Source organism: Dendronephthya gigantea, unplaced genomic scaffold (genome assembly GCF_004324835.1).
Source record: "Dendronephthya gigantea isolate DGI-Jeju-01 unplaced genomic scaffold, DenGig_1.0 000026F, whole genome shotgun sequence".
NCBI classification, from domain to species: domain Eukaryota; kingdom Metazoa; phylum Cnidaria; class Anthozoa; order Malacalcyonacea; family Nephtheidae; genus Dendronephthya; species Dendronephthya gigantea.
The window spans coordinates 664951-681126 of NW_021163036.1; the positions used below are offsets into that span (position 1 = coordinate 664951).

The 16176-nt window shown below is 36.6% G+C and overlaps 1 protein-coding gene and 1 long non-coding RNA gene across 3 annotated transcripts in view; one reads left to right on the plus strand and one right to left on the minus strand.

Moving 5' to 3' along the window:
• LOC114523014 overlaps positions 1-16176 on the plus strand; it is a 56485-nt gene that overhangs the window by 16015 nt on the left and 24294 nt on the right. For both annotated transcript variants that reach the window (XR_003686976.1, XR_003686977.1), the window contains 3 exons: positions 2509-2591; positions 2737-2810; positions 15887-15969. This is a non-coding gene — a long non-coding RNA (uncharacterized LOC114523014). The remainder of the gene's footprint in view (positions 1-2508; positions 2592-2736; positions 2811-15886; positions 15970-16176) is intronic.
• LOC114523006 lies at positions 9271-14469 on the minus strand. The gene is made up of 2 exons (XM_028543804.1): positions 14341-14469; positions 9271-11453 (listed from the first exon to the last, which is right to left on the minus strand). The coding sequence occupies exon 2, from the start codon at positions 11446-11448 to the stop codon at positions 10096-10098; it is 1353 nt and encodes a 450-aa protein (XP_028399605.1). The 5' UTR covers positions 11449-11453; positions 14341-14469; the 3' UTR covers positions 9271-10095.

Here is a 16176-nt window from a genome sequence, read left to right on the forward strand (position 1 = left end):
TCTCCATGCATTCTAACGCCCATGCAGTTTACTGAAATAACTGCATGTTGTATTCAATGTGAAAAATATAGGGCAAAAGGCTCTTGTTCATGAAAGCTGTGCTGCTTCAGCGGAAAATAATACTGCTCTATAGCACAGCGCTATATAGAACAAATATTATTTCAAACCCAGTAATCCTCTGCGCAAACAACACTCGCGGACGTTCTACTACTAGTAAGTCTGAAGCATCTGAATGAAAATCTTACCATAAAGTAATCAAAAGACGAGAAGTTAAAAATTTGCAGCGTGTTTTGGGTGTATTATGCAAAGCGGGTTCGATCCAACATAACCACACATTCTTGGAATGCCGGTAATTATATGATAGCAGTTCTATAATTTCGTAATAGCACAAGACAAGTTAAACATTTGAGGTAAACGACTAAATTTTTAAATTGCAAACATGTTTCGGCTTACACTAAGTCATCTTCAGTGCGAAGTGAGCTAAGAATATTTACAGCAGGATGTGTCATAAAATAAAGTGACATACAATATTAGATTCTAATAACAAATGCATGTGTCAATTATTATTTATTATTTACAAAAGTGGGTTTTTATATTTACAAAATAGGGTCAAACCAGATCTCAATAAGCAAATACATACCACTTATTAACCGAATTTGAGGTCCGTACTAGAAAAATATCAGACCGAGGTCTTGACAGTACGGACCGAGCGATAGCGAGGTCCGTCTGATATTTTTCCAGTACGGACCGAACGTATTCGGTTAATAAGGGATTTATTATATGGCATACAGTATTTAGTTTATTTCTCTTTCGCCAGCCAGTCGCCAAGCAAGCACTGAAGTGGCTTCCAAAACTTTGTTTTTACTCGTTAAATAGAATGATACAGTAATATAAACAAAAGTCAAAGATGAATAAATATAATATTCACATGTACCAAATAATGCTCTTCTTCGTCCAATCTCCGTCGATATTTTTCGTGTCAAAAATAAAAGCGCAAGCTTGTTTTTGTTCAGAAATATGAGAGTCGGACCGTTACTATGGCAACGGTGAACGGTCTAGTCACTGGGGGATTCCAGACCGGCAAAGAACCAATCAGCGCACGCCATTTAGTCACAAGACCGCGTGCCATATAATAAAGCGACCCTTTTTGTAAATATAACAAGACGCCTGGGCAGGCGTACACTCCGGCTACGGCACAGGTGGCGTACCGTATACATGCGTCCGTCAAAATAACGAGACCGGGCAGGGGTTTGTGATGCCTGAGAGCAATATTGTTCTTTCTTGAGGGCAAAATTTAGCTGTTGCTACCAATATTATTTTAATAGATGAGCTATAAAACGGGGACAACAATGATACGTGACATCTGTAGAGTTTTAATAGCTTAGAGTTCGAATGTAAAATTTCCACACATTGTTAAAGCTTCTCCAGTTCGTTTATCTTCCACAAAATATCAAGTTAATAAACAGGCACAGCCTGTATACAGTATATTAAAATCGAAGTTACTGTATATGATGCATACAACCTGCGAAGCTATAATATTCACCAATGATCTAACGACTGATTGTGCCAAAATCCTACGAGTAAAACCCGACGCACTACGAGTGCTAATGCCAAGGAAAACAGTCGCAGTATTTGATGGAAAAACCAAAATTTAAATCCTTTCAATGTTTATAATCCACGGCCATTTTGACGTGAGCCCGTGAACCGTTCGAAGAAAAAAGCGGTTAACTCCATGAACGTAGGTCGCATTTGTGACATCCAAAACTTCCGGCCGCTGGTGTTTTAAGACTCCGGCGTACCTACGGTAGCCGGAGTAATAAACCACTTTTGTAAACAATAATTGACACATGTCTTGCTCAGATTCGCAATATTCCACCGCTAAGTATTAAAAAGCTCCTTATTGGCTCATACATGCACGCGCACAGCTAAATAAATTCAAATTTACGTCTGCATTCGTTTAGAGTAACTTTCATTCCTCGCCCTTCCTAGAAGTACAATTTGTGAATTTCACGGTTTATCCCCGAATTATCTTAATATTAAAAAATTATTCCATAACGGCAAACGAAGATCGCTGATCAGGTACACCTTTTAAACGGAGCGTGAATAACATACAATTAGAGTGCAGTATTACAAAAGTTATAAGTAACACTCCTGTCAGTTCTGATTTGATCAAATCTCAGAGACCACCATAGAATAATAATTAGATTACATTATTGAAATACCTGGGTCGGTTGTATCAAGCCCGTTTAGCTTTAAACGACGGATAAGTCAGCCATGCAGGTCGCTCCAGTACATCCAAGGGGGGGGGACGTGGCTTCATCCAATCGTAGACAATTTGTACAGAGTTAACGTTCCAGTTGATATTACAGTTCTCTGGGTACTGGTACTTCAAAGATAGCCGCCAAAGACGTTCACTGAGCAACTATTGCTCTTGACAATCCTGGAAGTGCTGGAAGCTCCTGGATTTTTTTATATGAATTCTGAGAACCTGTTTGATTTCTTGTTTAGTTGAATTGTGAAAGAACCTGTTAAAAGATCTGATGCGGTAAGAAGACATCTGGCCATTTATTGAACCTGTTGACACTTCCGAGGTTTGTGGATCGATATAATCGTTATAATTAAGCGGCATACATATGACTAAGCAACGCTTAGCTCTCGAAAGTACGCGTGGTCGTACTTAATAAAAATTTTGTGGTTACACTTACACATAGTTATACCCGATTTATTCATGTCTAGTTATAATGTTCGATAACTTTTTGAAAAACACACAAGATAGCTGCCCATTCATTGGACCTGTTGACATCTTCGAGGTTTGTGATGTAATTTTTATAGACATTTAGACAATATTTATAGTTCTACGTGCCAGTTCTGAATTAAATTCAAGAAGAACAACTTTAACTTTAACAAGACGCCTGCTTTGGCGTTCACTCGGGCTACAGCTATTTCGTAGTAACATGGCATGTTCGTGACACCCGCGCGAGAAACGACCCTAGGACGATTTCGATTCGTTCGAAGACTTCGTGCCACCCACACGTGATTTTCGTAAACTCGCGACGCAAAACGAAAAACCGAGCCCGAGTAATTATACTGGATAGCTCTATCAGTTCTAAACTGTTCTTCGTAGAGGTCCAGTAAGGATCATCTCTTATTGATCCAGTGTTACTACAGGAGGGAACCTAAACTAAACTAACTTTATTTATACTGGATAGCTCTATCAGTTCTAAACTGTTCTTCTTAGAGGTCCAGTAAGGATCATCTCTTATTGATCCAGTGTTACTACAGGAGGAAACCTAAACTAAACTAACTTTATTTATACTGGATAGCTCTATCAGTTCTAAACTGTTCTTCTTAGAGGTCCAGTAAGGATCATCTCTTATTGATCCAGTGTTACTACAGGAGGAAACCTAAACTAAACTAAATCTATATTTATACTGGACAGTTTTATCAGTTCTAAACTGTTCTTCTTAGAGGTCCAGTAAGGATCATCTCTTATTGATCCAGTGTTACTACAGGAGGAAACCTAAACTAAACTAACTTTATTTATACTGGATAGCTCTATCAGTTCTAAACTGTTCTTCTTAGAGGTCCAGTAAGGATCATCTCTTATTGATCCAGTGTTACTACAGGAGGAAACCTAAACTAAACTAACTTTATTTATACTGGATAGCTCTATCAGTTCTAAACTGTTCTTCCTAGAGGTCCAGTAAGGATCATCTCTTATTGATCCAGTGTTACCACAGGAGGAAACCTAAACTAAACTAACTTTATTTATACTGGATAGCTCTATCAGTTCTAAACTGTTCTTCCCAGAGGTCCAGTAAGGATCATCTCTTATTGATCCAGTGTTACTACAGGAGAAAACCTAAACTAAACTAACTTTATTTATACTGGATAGCTCTATCAGTTCTAAACTGTTCTTCTTAGAGGTCCAGTAAGGATCATCTCTTATTGATCCAGTGTTACTACAGGAGGAAACCTAAACTAAACTAACTTTATTTATACTGGATAGCTCTATCGGTTCTAAACTGTTCTTCCTCTTACTAATCAAGTGTTACTACAGAATAAAGCTATACCTAAACCAACTTTAGTTACACTTGTTGGCTCCATCAGTTCGAAACTGTACTTCTTGAATGTCCAGTATATAAACACAATAAAAGTAATCGCGATTTATGCTAATTATGCATGGTTCCGGAGTTACTGGGTCATGAAATTCCATTCTTTTGCGTTTTTACGGCATGTAAAAATAACAACATTGTAGTTACGCGCTGTTAATTTAGCTGATTTCGCAAATTTTTTTACGTATAGTTATTGATATTATTATTATTGTTATTAGCATAATAAAATTACTGCATGCTGATTGGTTAAAAAGGGTAGTACTGTACTTGACATAACTACCTTCTGTTTCTTTTAGTGGTCACTTTGTTTTATTGTTAAAAAAGCTCCCTGTCGTCAAGGACAAAAGTTTACATGACGTTGCATTCACAACATTTTATTTGGGGTTCATTTGATGGTGTTTGTGTTTGAGATTCTTCCTGTTCACCGTTTTCTGGTGGTGCTTGTAATTCTGCTTGTATATCGTGTTCTGGTTGTGGTTGTGTTTCTGGTTGTGATTTCTCTTGTTTAGCATCTGATGTCGCTGCTTGTTCTGCCGGTTTATACTGAACATTTCCTTCCATTCCAATACTGGGTAAATTGTTAAAAGGTGCCCTATTTTCGTCCCCACAATAATCCATTTTCTCTAGCCATTTGTCGACGTAGTTTTTGTCGGTATCTTTATCGGGAAGTGCCTCGAAGTCGGTGCGAACAGCTGGAAGGACTTCAATAAATGCATCACATAGAGATTGTATTTCTTCAGCTGAATCTTTCATGACTTCATAATGAGACTTTTTTGAATCATCATCCTTTCTTTTTGTACATTCTTCAAACGATTCCACTTCCATTATAATGACCGTAAAAAATGTCGCTACGGCTTGCAGATTATTAATGAAAGTGGACATTGCCGGAACAAGGGTTTCAGCTACAATTTCTACTGCCCTATTGTTGATTTCGTGTTGCTTTTTGGAGGCAATTTCACCTGCCTTGTTTTTACGTAAAAACGAAGGTGCATTCGGCCATTTTCTTTTCTTTTCCCCTACCAACTCTTTCATGACTTCGTTCACCTCGCCTTCACGTTGCCTTAGGAGAACTATGACTTTCTGGTGTTCACGTAATACCGTCTGTGCGAGGTCATTCCCGCTTTTCGTTTCCTTTAAAATATGCGGTAAGAATTCGCACCATTCCTCAGGACACGATTTAGCTTCGTAGATCGTGAAGAGATCTTTAATAGAGCTTATGAGCTCTTTCGTTACGGGAAGGATGCATTTCAAATACACCTTTGCGTTTTGTCTTGTGTCATCGCGAATCTTTCTGAACTTTACAGCAGCATCACTTATACCACCAACAGCTTGGTCTGTGTAAAGAGCTCGCATAGCCTGAGAAAATTCATATATGTTTTTTGGCATCTCTTTCAAATTTTCACTAAATTTTCTCATTTCTTCTTGGGTCACATTGTCATTTTGTGGGTTCGTCATCTTTTCTGTTAATATAAGGATGCATACCACGTTGGTCATATTCGGCAAATTTTCTCCCGGTAAAGAGGGCTCAGTTTTCCAGCGGTCTTCGCATGAAAAATTAGAAGCTTTTCGTTTTACGCCTTGCTCTCAATTTTGTGTAAGTTGTCCGCTGACAATATGAGCCTGCACGAGTGGGAGAAACTTAGCTAAGTTGGACCTGCGTGTACAGAGCTGGAATTTCATCTCTGAACACCATATAGCAAAAAATCGGTGGATATGAAAAGCTGTTATGCAACCGTTTGTTAAACATATTTGTATCTGTAGCTAGCTATACGGATCTGTGTTGTGTCATGTTTGGGGCGTTTTCGAAACCTTTAGAGATCATGCTTTGGGAATTATATAAAATAATTTTTGACAGTCAATTCGTAGGTTACAAGCTTTCGCAAAATAGATGCCAGAGAATTTAATTCATGAACTTTTGAATCGAAATAATTGGAATGCACGTAACATAAATTTCCACATCTATGCACAACGGATTTTGAATTACGTACAAATTGTGCGCGCATGCTTTTCAGGAGGGTCCTGAACGGGTAAAATGGAAACATTTAATTACACCTGCTTCAGTCACAATGTCACTTTGCGACTCCGCCATCTTTTCTGTTTGTAAACAAAAATTAAGGATATATGTATACATAGAAAGCTTAAAATTTTACCTCCGAACACTATACAACCGAAAAATCTTTCGGTATATAAACTTCAATATATTATTTTGGATAATTACTCATGTTTGATACCTAAAGTTTTTTCACTGAGGGATTTTGGGAAAATTTTATCGTCGTTTTACTCTTTTTCTTCGGGAATTTCGATCGAACGTGTGCTCACGTGGCCAGTACTTGCCCTGTGATTAGTTTGCTACACTGCACCGTGTCCGAATTTAACTATATTTGTAAACTAGAAATAATCACAGATTAGAAAGTGCGTTCGGTGGTCGGCTAGTCGGTATATATATATATATATATATATATATATATATATATATATATATATATATATATATATATATATATATATTATTACTACAAAATAAAGCTATAACTAAACCAACTTTAGTTGCACTTGTTAGCTTCATCAGTTCGAAACTGTACTTCTTGAATGTCCAGTATATAAAGACCATAGAGGTAATCGCGATTTATGCTAATTATGCATGGTTCCGGAGTTGCTGGGTCACGAAATTCCATTCTTTTGCGTTTTTACCGCATGTAAAAATAACAACATTGTAGTTACGCGCTGTTAATTTAGCTGATTTCGCGAATTTTTTTTACGTATGGTTATTGATATTATTATTATTGTTATTAGCATAATAAAATTACTGCATGTTGATTGGTTAAAAAGGATACTACTGTACTTGACATAACTACCTTCTGTTTCTTTTAGTGGTCACTTTGTTTTATTGTTAAAAAAGCTCCCTGTCGTCAGGAACAAAAGTTTGTTTACATGACGTTGCATTCACAACAATTTATTTGGGGTTCATTTGATGGTGTTTGTGTTTGAGATTCTTCCTGTTCACCGTTTTCTGGTGGTGCTTGTAATTCTGCTTGTATATCGCGTTCTGGTTGTGGTTGTGTTTCTGGTTGTGATTTTTCTTGTTTAGCATTTGGTGTCGCTGCTTGTTCTGCCAGTTTATACTGAACATTTTCTTCCATTTCAATACTGGGTAAATTGTTAAAAGGTGCCCTATTTTCGTCTCCACAATAATCCATTTTCTCCAGCCATTTGTCAACGTAGTTTTTGTCGGTATCTTTTTCGGGAAGTGCCTCGAAGGCGGTGCGAACAGCTGGAAGGACTTCGATAAATGCATCACATAGAGATTGTATTTCTTCAGCTGAATCTTTCATGACTTCATAATGAGACTTTTTTGAATCATCATCCTTTCTTTTTGTACATTCTTCAAACGATTCCACTTCCTTTATAATGACCTTAAAAAATCTCGCTACGGCTTGCAGATTATCAATTACACTGGTCATTGCCGGAACAAGGGTTGTAGCTACAGTTTCTACTGCCCTATTGTTGATTTCGTGTTGCTTTTTGGAGGCATCTTTTTGGAGTACATTCGGCCATTTCCTTTTCTTTTTAGCTGCTTTTTGTTCTTCACACTTGTCTTCGTATTCTTTACATACTTCTTTATCCCTACTATATAAGTCTGCCAACTCTTTCATGACTTCGTTCACCTCGCCTTCACGTTGCCTTAGGAGAACTATGACTTTCTGGTGTTCACGTAATACTGTCTGCGCGAGGTCATTCCCGCTTTTCGTTTCGCTTAAAATATGCGGTAAGAATTCGCACCATTCCTTAGGATACGATTTAGCTTCGTAGATCGTGAAGAGATTTTTAATAGAGCTAATTAGCTCTTTCGTTACGGGAAGGACGCATTTCAAATACACCTTTGCGTTTTGTCTTGTGTCATCGCGAATCTTTCTGAACTTTACAGCAGCATCACTTATACCACCAACAGCTTGGTCTGTGTAAAGAGCTCGCATAGCCTGAGAAAATTCATATATGTTTTTTGGCATCTCTTTCAAATTTTCACTAAATTCTCTCATTTCTTCTTGGGTTACATTGTCATTTTGTGGCTTCCTCATCTTTTCTGTTAATATAAGGATGCATACAGAGCTGGAATTTCATCTCTGAATTAATTAATACCATATAGCAAAAAATCAGTGGATATAAAAAGCTGTTATACAACCGTTTGTTAAACATATTTGTATCTGTAGCTAGCTATACGGATCTGTGTTGTGTCATGTTTGGGGCGTTTTCGAAACCTTTAGAGATCATGCATTGGGAATTGAATATAAAATAATTTTTGACAGTCAATTCGTAGGTTAAAACCTTTCGCGAAATAGATGCCGGAGAATTTAATTCATGAACTTTTGAATCGAAATAATTGGAATGCGCGTAACATAAATTTCCACATCTATGCACACGGAATTTGAACTACAAATTGTGCGAGCATGCTTTTCAGGAGGGCCCTGAACGGGTAAAATTGGAACTGGGGTTGCACTATTTTTACGCTGGGAAAATATTTAAATTATATATAACTAAATAATATTTTAAAGGTTGCGAATTTTACAACTCACACTGGGATTTCGTATATAAAAGTTCAACTGGGACTGGGATTTTCATAAATTCGAAGTTGGAAATGAGATTGGGACCCCCTCCTCTTTTAGTTGTTTGGTATAATACAGTTTGAAATTTTTACTTCACGAGACTGCCCTGTAAATGGGCCAGACGGCGGAGGTAAATCTAAAAAATCTTAAAACGTGATTCTGATTGGCCAGTTTTGTCACTGACTACTCGTTTGCATATAAGGTTATTAAATACAGAATCTTCATTAAGATATTAAGATAATTGCACGCTAGACAAGTAGAACTTGATTATGATTGGTTTGTCGAGAGCAACAGTTGATAATGTTTATATTCAAAGTAGATAAATGCACTTAGAAAGTTCATTTGAAATGATGTACAGTTATCGATCCGTTGTATACGAGAAAAAACCCTGACGGATTAGAAATCCACAGTGTAAGTCGAAAGTCAGGTGTAGCATATTTTTTTTACCAATTTCTATTGCACGTGGATCATCAAAATTATCTGAACGAAGACCACAAACTATGTGCTAGAAGGAGAATACTCTCAGACATTGTCTCTACAAGATATATTTCAACGTTGCACAAATTTTAGGTTAAGTAAATGGACATAAACATTATTGCATACATGGTATATTAAGAGTTCTATTCTATCGTTTGTATTAATTCTAATTATGCATTGTTTTACCAGCATGGCAATATAATATATAATATAACGTAATATTTAACAATTATTCGCCGAAAGCGAGGTGGTTATCGTGGAATATTGACCGAGACGAATTTAGTATTTTTGCACAAGTGAATTGACACAAGAACTGCATTTGTTCGCTTATCTCTTTGTAAGAAATGTCCACGAAACGGCTAGCCGCCATTTTGAATTTTTTTTATATTCAGCTGAAGGTGAGTATAACAGCGCCAAATACGTCAAATTTGACCAATCAGAATTTGTTATATTCACTTGTGCAAAAATACTAAAACGTAATTTACATTCTTTGTTGACAAAATATATAAATACAATTTCCAGCCATTATATAGCAGTTCTTTTTAGCCTGCAACTGGTTGTGTATATAAAAGAGGTATGTGATATTATTCGTCTATCATGCAGAATGGTTTCTTTGGAGCTAGTTACGATCCATCTACCCAAACTCAGTTCTAAACGGAAGCTGGAATAAATTTTACTGCTATAAACAAAATACATTTAATTATCAATATTTTATGACGAGTTCTATAGGCAGAAAATCTGTGTATCTATAAAGTTATAATCGTTCAAGTGAATTCTTGAAAAGGTCTCGAACTACAAGTCCCGTTCAATTCTACTTATTGTTTTCGAAATTGAATTTGTTAAGTCTGAATACATGATGCACTAAGCGATCAAGGGTTGTTTTACTTTTGTACATTTCTTGTTCATTTATTTTGTGATTTTGGTATTTCTGGTTGTTTTCTCTCTTGTCCATCATGAACTGGTTGTGTTGGCATTTCTGGTTGTTTTCTTTCTTGTCCATCATGAACTGGTTGTGTTGGCATTTCTGGTTGTTTTCTTTCTTGTCCATCATGATCTTGTGATGGTAGTATTTCTGGTTCTTTTCTCTCTTTTCCATCATGACCTGGTGATGTTGGCATTTCTGGTTGTTTTCTTTCTTCTTCATCATGACCTGGTGATGTTGGCATTTCTGGTTGTTTTCTTTCTTCTCCATCATGACCTGGTGATGTTGGCAATTCTGAATGTGTTCTTTCTTGTGCTGGTTTAAGTGCTCGCATATATTTAGGGATTTTTTCCCCTGCAACACGGTAGAAAGTGGAAAAAGCCTCCTCAGTGTTCTTTTCTCGTAGGTCTGCAAGTGTTTTCTCAAACCATTCATGGACGTAGCTATTGTCAGTAGCTTCAGTGGGAAGTGCCCTGAGGTCGGTGCGAACAGAAGGCCATACTTGGGTGAATGTTTCACATCTTTCTCTCATTTTTTTCTCTTTACTTTTCATCACGTTATAATGAAACTCGTTCTCACAAGGTTTCTTTTGCAAATCTTGTTCAACCACCCCAATGAATCCTGCTACATTTTCCAGACTTTTAATGAATTTACCAAGTGAAGGCATGAGGATCTCATCCACAATTTGTGCTGCATTTTCGTTATCTTCAAAGTGCTTTTTTGAGGCAACTGCTAATGCCTTGTTTTCACGTGCAGACTTTTTCAACCGAGGATACGCAATGAGATTTACGACAGGAATAGGCATGACGGCGTATGCGCAAATTTTTCTGTTGTGGGACTTGGTTTTGTATTTTTTACATTCCTTTTCATACTTACTTTTTAAGTCTACGAACTCTGCCTTGATCATTTTCGCTTCGTCTTCACGTGTCTTTATGGGAACTATCATATTGTCATACATATCTAATACTACATGTGCAAGATGTTTTAGGTCTGCAGTGCTCTTTAAAATATCTGGCAACATTTTGCACCACTCTTCAAACGAAGAAACTTCTTGATGGTAATACTCGAAGTATGTTTTTATAGACTGTATTAATCTTTCTGTTATGGGAAGAACACATTCTACATAAACTATCGCATCTTTTCTTGTGTAATCTCTAATCTCTCTGAACCTCATAGCAACGTCACTTTCATCATCTTCCGCTTCAGCTTTTTTTGTGTAAAGATCTCGCATTGCCGAGGAGAATACCTTCATGTTTTCAGCCATTTCCTTTAAATTTTTGTCAAAATTGTTTACGCCAGCTTCAGTCACAATGTCACTTTGCGACTCCGCCATCTTTTCTGTTTGTAAACAAAAATTAAGGACATATGTATACATAGAAAGCTTAAAAGTTTACCTCCGAACACCATAAAACCGAAAAATCTTTCGGTATATAAACTGTGATATATTATTTTGGATATTTACTCATGTTTGATACCTAAATTTTTTTTTACTGAGGGATTTTGGGAAAATTTATCGTCGTTATACAGTTTTTCTATTGGAATTTCGATCGAACGAAATTTTTTGCTTGATTTTCTTTCAAACCACCGTGTCGCCCCGTGGGCTGACGTGGCCAGTACTTGCCCTGTGATTAGTTTGCTACATTGCACAGTGTCCGAATGTTACTATATTTAGTAAATTATAGTACGAATTGCGTAATATTCTGCACGTTAATTGACCGTGTCAACTTGTTGCTGTGATCGCAGCTTCGATTTACGACAAGCTTCCGAACATACTCGGCACAATTCGGCAAGCTTTCGGCAAACTTTATCGTTTAGTGTGTTAACTAGACAATAATACTATGAAACGAGGAATATAATTGTGAATTTTTTATAACTTTTAGCAAGAATTGGTGTTAATATGACAATGATTACCAAAGATATTACTCCTTAATTTTGCTGTGATTCAAAACACTGATATATAAAAAGGATGAGATCGTAAAATTCTAGATGGGAAAATCGTGGAAACCGTGGCTCGGGCCACTTTCAATACGGTTTTGATCCGTGCCTGTTGTGATTAACTTGACCAATCAGAATCGTTTTATTTTTACTGCGATTACACATATAAGTACAATCGCGCCACTCAAAATTCCGTGGACCTCGGTATTGAGATGTTTTTTAAAGCATAAAATGCTATTTATACACGGTGTTTCACAAAAAGTATATATTGAGTCTCTTTGAGAAAGTACTCCAAAGTAAGATATGCGATGTGTGAAGAAATTTGGTGCACGCGTTGATCAACGCGAATTTTTAACCTGAATTTTCTACCGTTTTTTGAAAACCGAACAAGTTTTTTGCATGATTTAAAATTAATTTTATGCATGTTCGGATGTTTGTTGCATAATGTACGCAATCAAATTCATAAGAAAATGTAAGATTTCTTCTACATTGAGAGGTGTGTACAATATAATGGACCTATAATGATAGTGGATATGAAAATAATGGACCGATAATGATAGTGGATATGAAAATAATGGACCGATAATGATAATGGATATGAAAATAATGGACCGATAATGATAGTGAATATGAAAATAATGGACCTATAATGATAGTGGATATGAAAATAATGGACCTATAATGATAGTGAATATGAAAATAATGGACCGATAATGATAGTGGATATGAATATAATGGACCGATAATGATAGTAGATATGAAAAGGATGGACCGATAATGATAGTGAATATGAAAATAATGGACCGATAATGATAGTGGATATGAAAATAATAGACCGATAATGATAGTGAATATGAAAATAATGGATCGATAATGATAGTGGATATGAAAATAATGGACCGATAATGATAGTGGATATGAAAATAATAGACCGATAATGATAGTGGATATGAAAATAATGGACTGATTATGATAGTGGATATGAAAATAATGGACCGATAATGATAGTGAATATGAAAATAATGGACCGATAATGATAGTGAATATGAAAATAATGGACCGATAATGATAGTGAATATGAAAATAATGGACTGATAATGATAGCGAATATGTGCGAGACTTATATGTGAATCGATATTGTGCATAATGGTGCACTCTAAGTCGTGGGTTTGATTACCACCGTGCGTGGTGAAGCTAATTTTTCAGCCTACCCAGTTGTTAATGCAGAGTATAGCACCATCACAATAATGAACATTCTATTTGCTTATTATATTTTAAATTTGAAAATTTTTAATTGTTAAAGTGCATTAGCTTTTTTAAGTGTCTAAAGTGCATTGTGTCTCGTTGATTCAGGACAATACCGTATTTACGCGACTGGACGTCACCCCCCATGCATTAAGCACCGCATTTAAGCTCAAAATTTTATGAAGAGCGGCGCGATAATTGGTTTAAAATGCGGTGCTTAAAAGTAAAATAATTTCTGAAGAGCGCCGCCCCCGATTGAACGCCGCATTGCGAAATATCATTTCAATTTTGACTTGAATTGTTGAAAACGAAAACAAACATTCCTGGCTTCAAACTTATGTTCTCTCTCGTCAAATACGCTTGAAAAGACCTTCAATTTTGATCGAAATATAGTTATGATGATTGTTCGAATGTTCAGCTAGCGCAGTGCATGATCAGCTCATAAAGTTCATGCACATTGATGTATATTTTATCACGAAGTTGTATGCTGTCTCACCGCCCTATCTTATTATGCACGCCCTATAGTTTCACTATAATTTTATTAAAATATAGCCCGGACCTTTCCCGAAAAGAAAATATGAGACTTCTCGTAGGTTGGATTTTTTCTTGAGGGAAGCGTAAAACTTGATGTAGTCTCTGTAAACTCTTTTCCTCGACAAAATTTAATGCTGGTTAAACTCAGACTGTTTTGTGTTGCGACGATGGTATATATTTGCATTATGTATAGCATTTGAAGGATTTCTAAAATTCACGACTTTCCGCAATCTCTCAGTATACCAACGAGAATATATAGAATCGAATTACCTCCGTATACAGTGCTCTAAAATCTTTAGGTAAGATGACATGTTAATATATGAATGACCTGAAACGGCTTGCATAGACATATACGCTCTCAAGAATAAATAATAATAACCAATATGGAAAAACTATAGGTGAAAGTTTTTTACGCTATATTTCATTAATTGGATTCGCACCTAAATAAACTGTTTTCCTCTCCGATGGTTAGAAATATATATTACTTTATGAGATGGTAACATTTAAATACCTGCTTTTCGTCTTTGATGTTCTTTTAACAATTATATCACCACCGAAACTCTTCAGTTCTTGCAGTTCAGTTTATTTTCAGTTCAGTTTTATTACAAGAATATGGTGTCGACCACTAGACGTTGGAAGCGTTCCGAGTGTGAGCAGATTCTTACTAATGTGTTTTCCCAAAAAGTAGGGTATTTAATCTTTGCAGTTTCGTTTTTACCTGCATACCGGTTAGTACTTGTTTTAAAACCGGTTTTAATTGACAGGTTCAGCGGTATTTTCCCGCATGCATACGCTAGCAATGAAGGCATGAATCCTTCACGTGAAACTGGTGAAAACTGATCTCCATGCATTCTAACGCCCATGCAGTTTACTGAAATAACTGCATATTGTATTCAATGTGAAAAATATAGGGCAAAAGGCTCTTTCATCAAAGCTGCTGCTTCAACGGAAAATGATACTGCTCTATAGCACAGCGCTATAGAACAAATATTATTTCAAACCCCAACAGTAGAACTGTTATCATATAATTACCGGCATTCCAAGAATGTGGTTATGCCGGATCGAATCCGCTTTGCATAATACACCCCAAACACGCTGCAAAACTTTAACTTCTCGTCTTTTGATTACTTTATTGTAAGATTTTCATTCAGATGCTTCAGACTTACTAGTAGTAGAACGTCCGCGAGTGTTGTTTGCGCAGAGGATTACTGGGTTTGTTTAGTACATTTCGTCATCACACCATCTATTTTATTTCAACGTAAGCAAATCAATCAACGTTTGCTTTCTTGCACAACAGAAGAAATAACCACTTATTTATGTTTTCGATTGTCTTCGCTCAAGTGTTCTCACTGAATATTATAGTTATCAAGGCGAATTTTGTGTGGGTGGACAATATGATTGTTATATATAGTTCCTTATCTACAATTATATATAATTATTCCTTATACACATACATTCAGCAACCGTTTTCAAAGCAAAGCTTTCTGAGGATGCCTCCCCTCATCAACGAGAAATTTCGGAACAATTTGCAAATAGAAATCTATAGATTAGAATATATGATATATTAGAATATATAGAATCCCCGCTCAGATTCGCAATATTCCACCGCTGAGTATTAACAAGCTCCTTATTGGCTCATACATGGCCCAATTTGCAGCCGAGTACTAGTGCCAGTTCATTTCTATTTTTTTCCTGATAGTCGATCGCGATTGCGCCGACAGCAATGTCATTGCCACTGGTACTGGTACTCAAGTACTCAGGTACTGGCAGTGAACTATAATATCAACTGGAATGATAAGTCAGGGGAGAAATTGAAGCCAAAATTTGGCAGCCATGCATGCAGATCGTTCCAGTACAATCCAAGGGGGGGGACAGGGCTTCATCAAATTGGCAATTTGTACGGAGTTATCGTTCCAGTTGATATTACAGTTGACTGGGTACTGGTACTTCAAAGATGGCGGCCAAGGAAGTTCACTGAGCTATTGCTCTTGACAGTCCTGGAAGTGCTGGAAGCTCCTGGATTTTTTTGTATGAATTCTGTTTGATTTCTTGTTTAGTTGAATTGTGAAAGAACCTGTTAAAAGATCTGATGCGGTAAGAAGACATCTGGCCACTTATTCAACCTGTTCACATTTCCGAGGTTTGTTCATCGATATAATCGTTATAATTAAGCGACATACATATGACCAAGCAACGCTTAGCTTTTGAAAGTACGCGTGATCGTCAAAACATTCTTCTAAGTACGATGTGTTAAAATAACATTGTACGTACGCAATATACTGAGCGTGGGCATCCCCTCTTAGACCTTTTTTTTCTAACGTCCTTTGCGGTCATGCATATTGGGCGC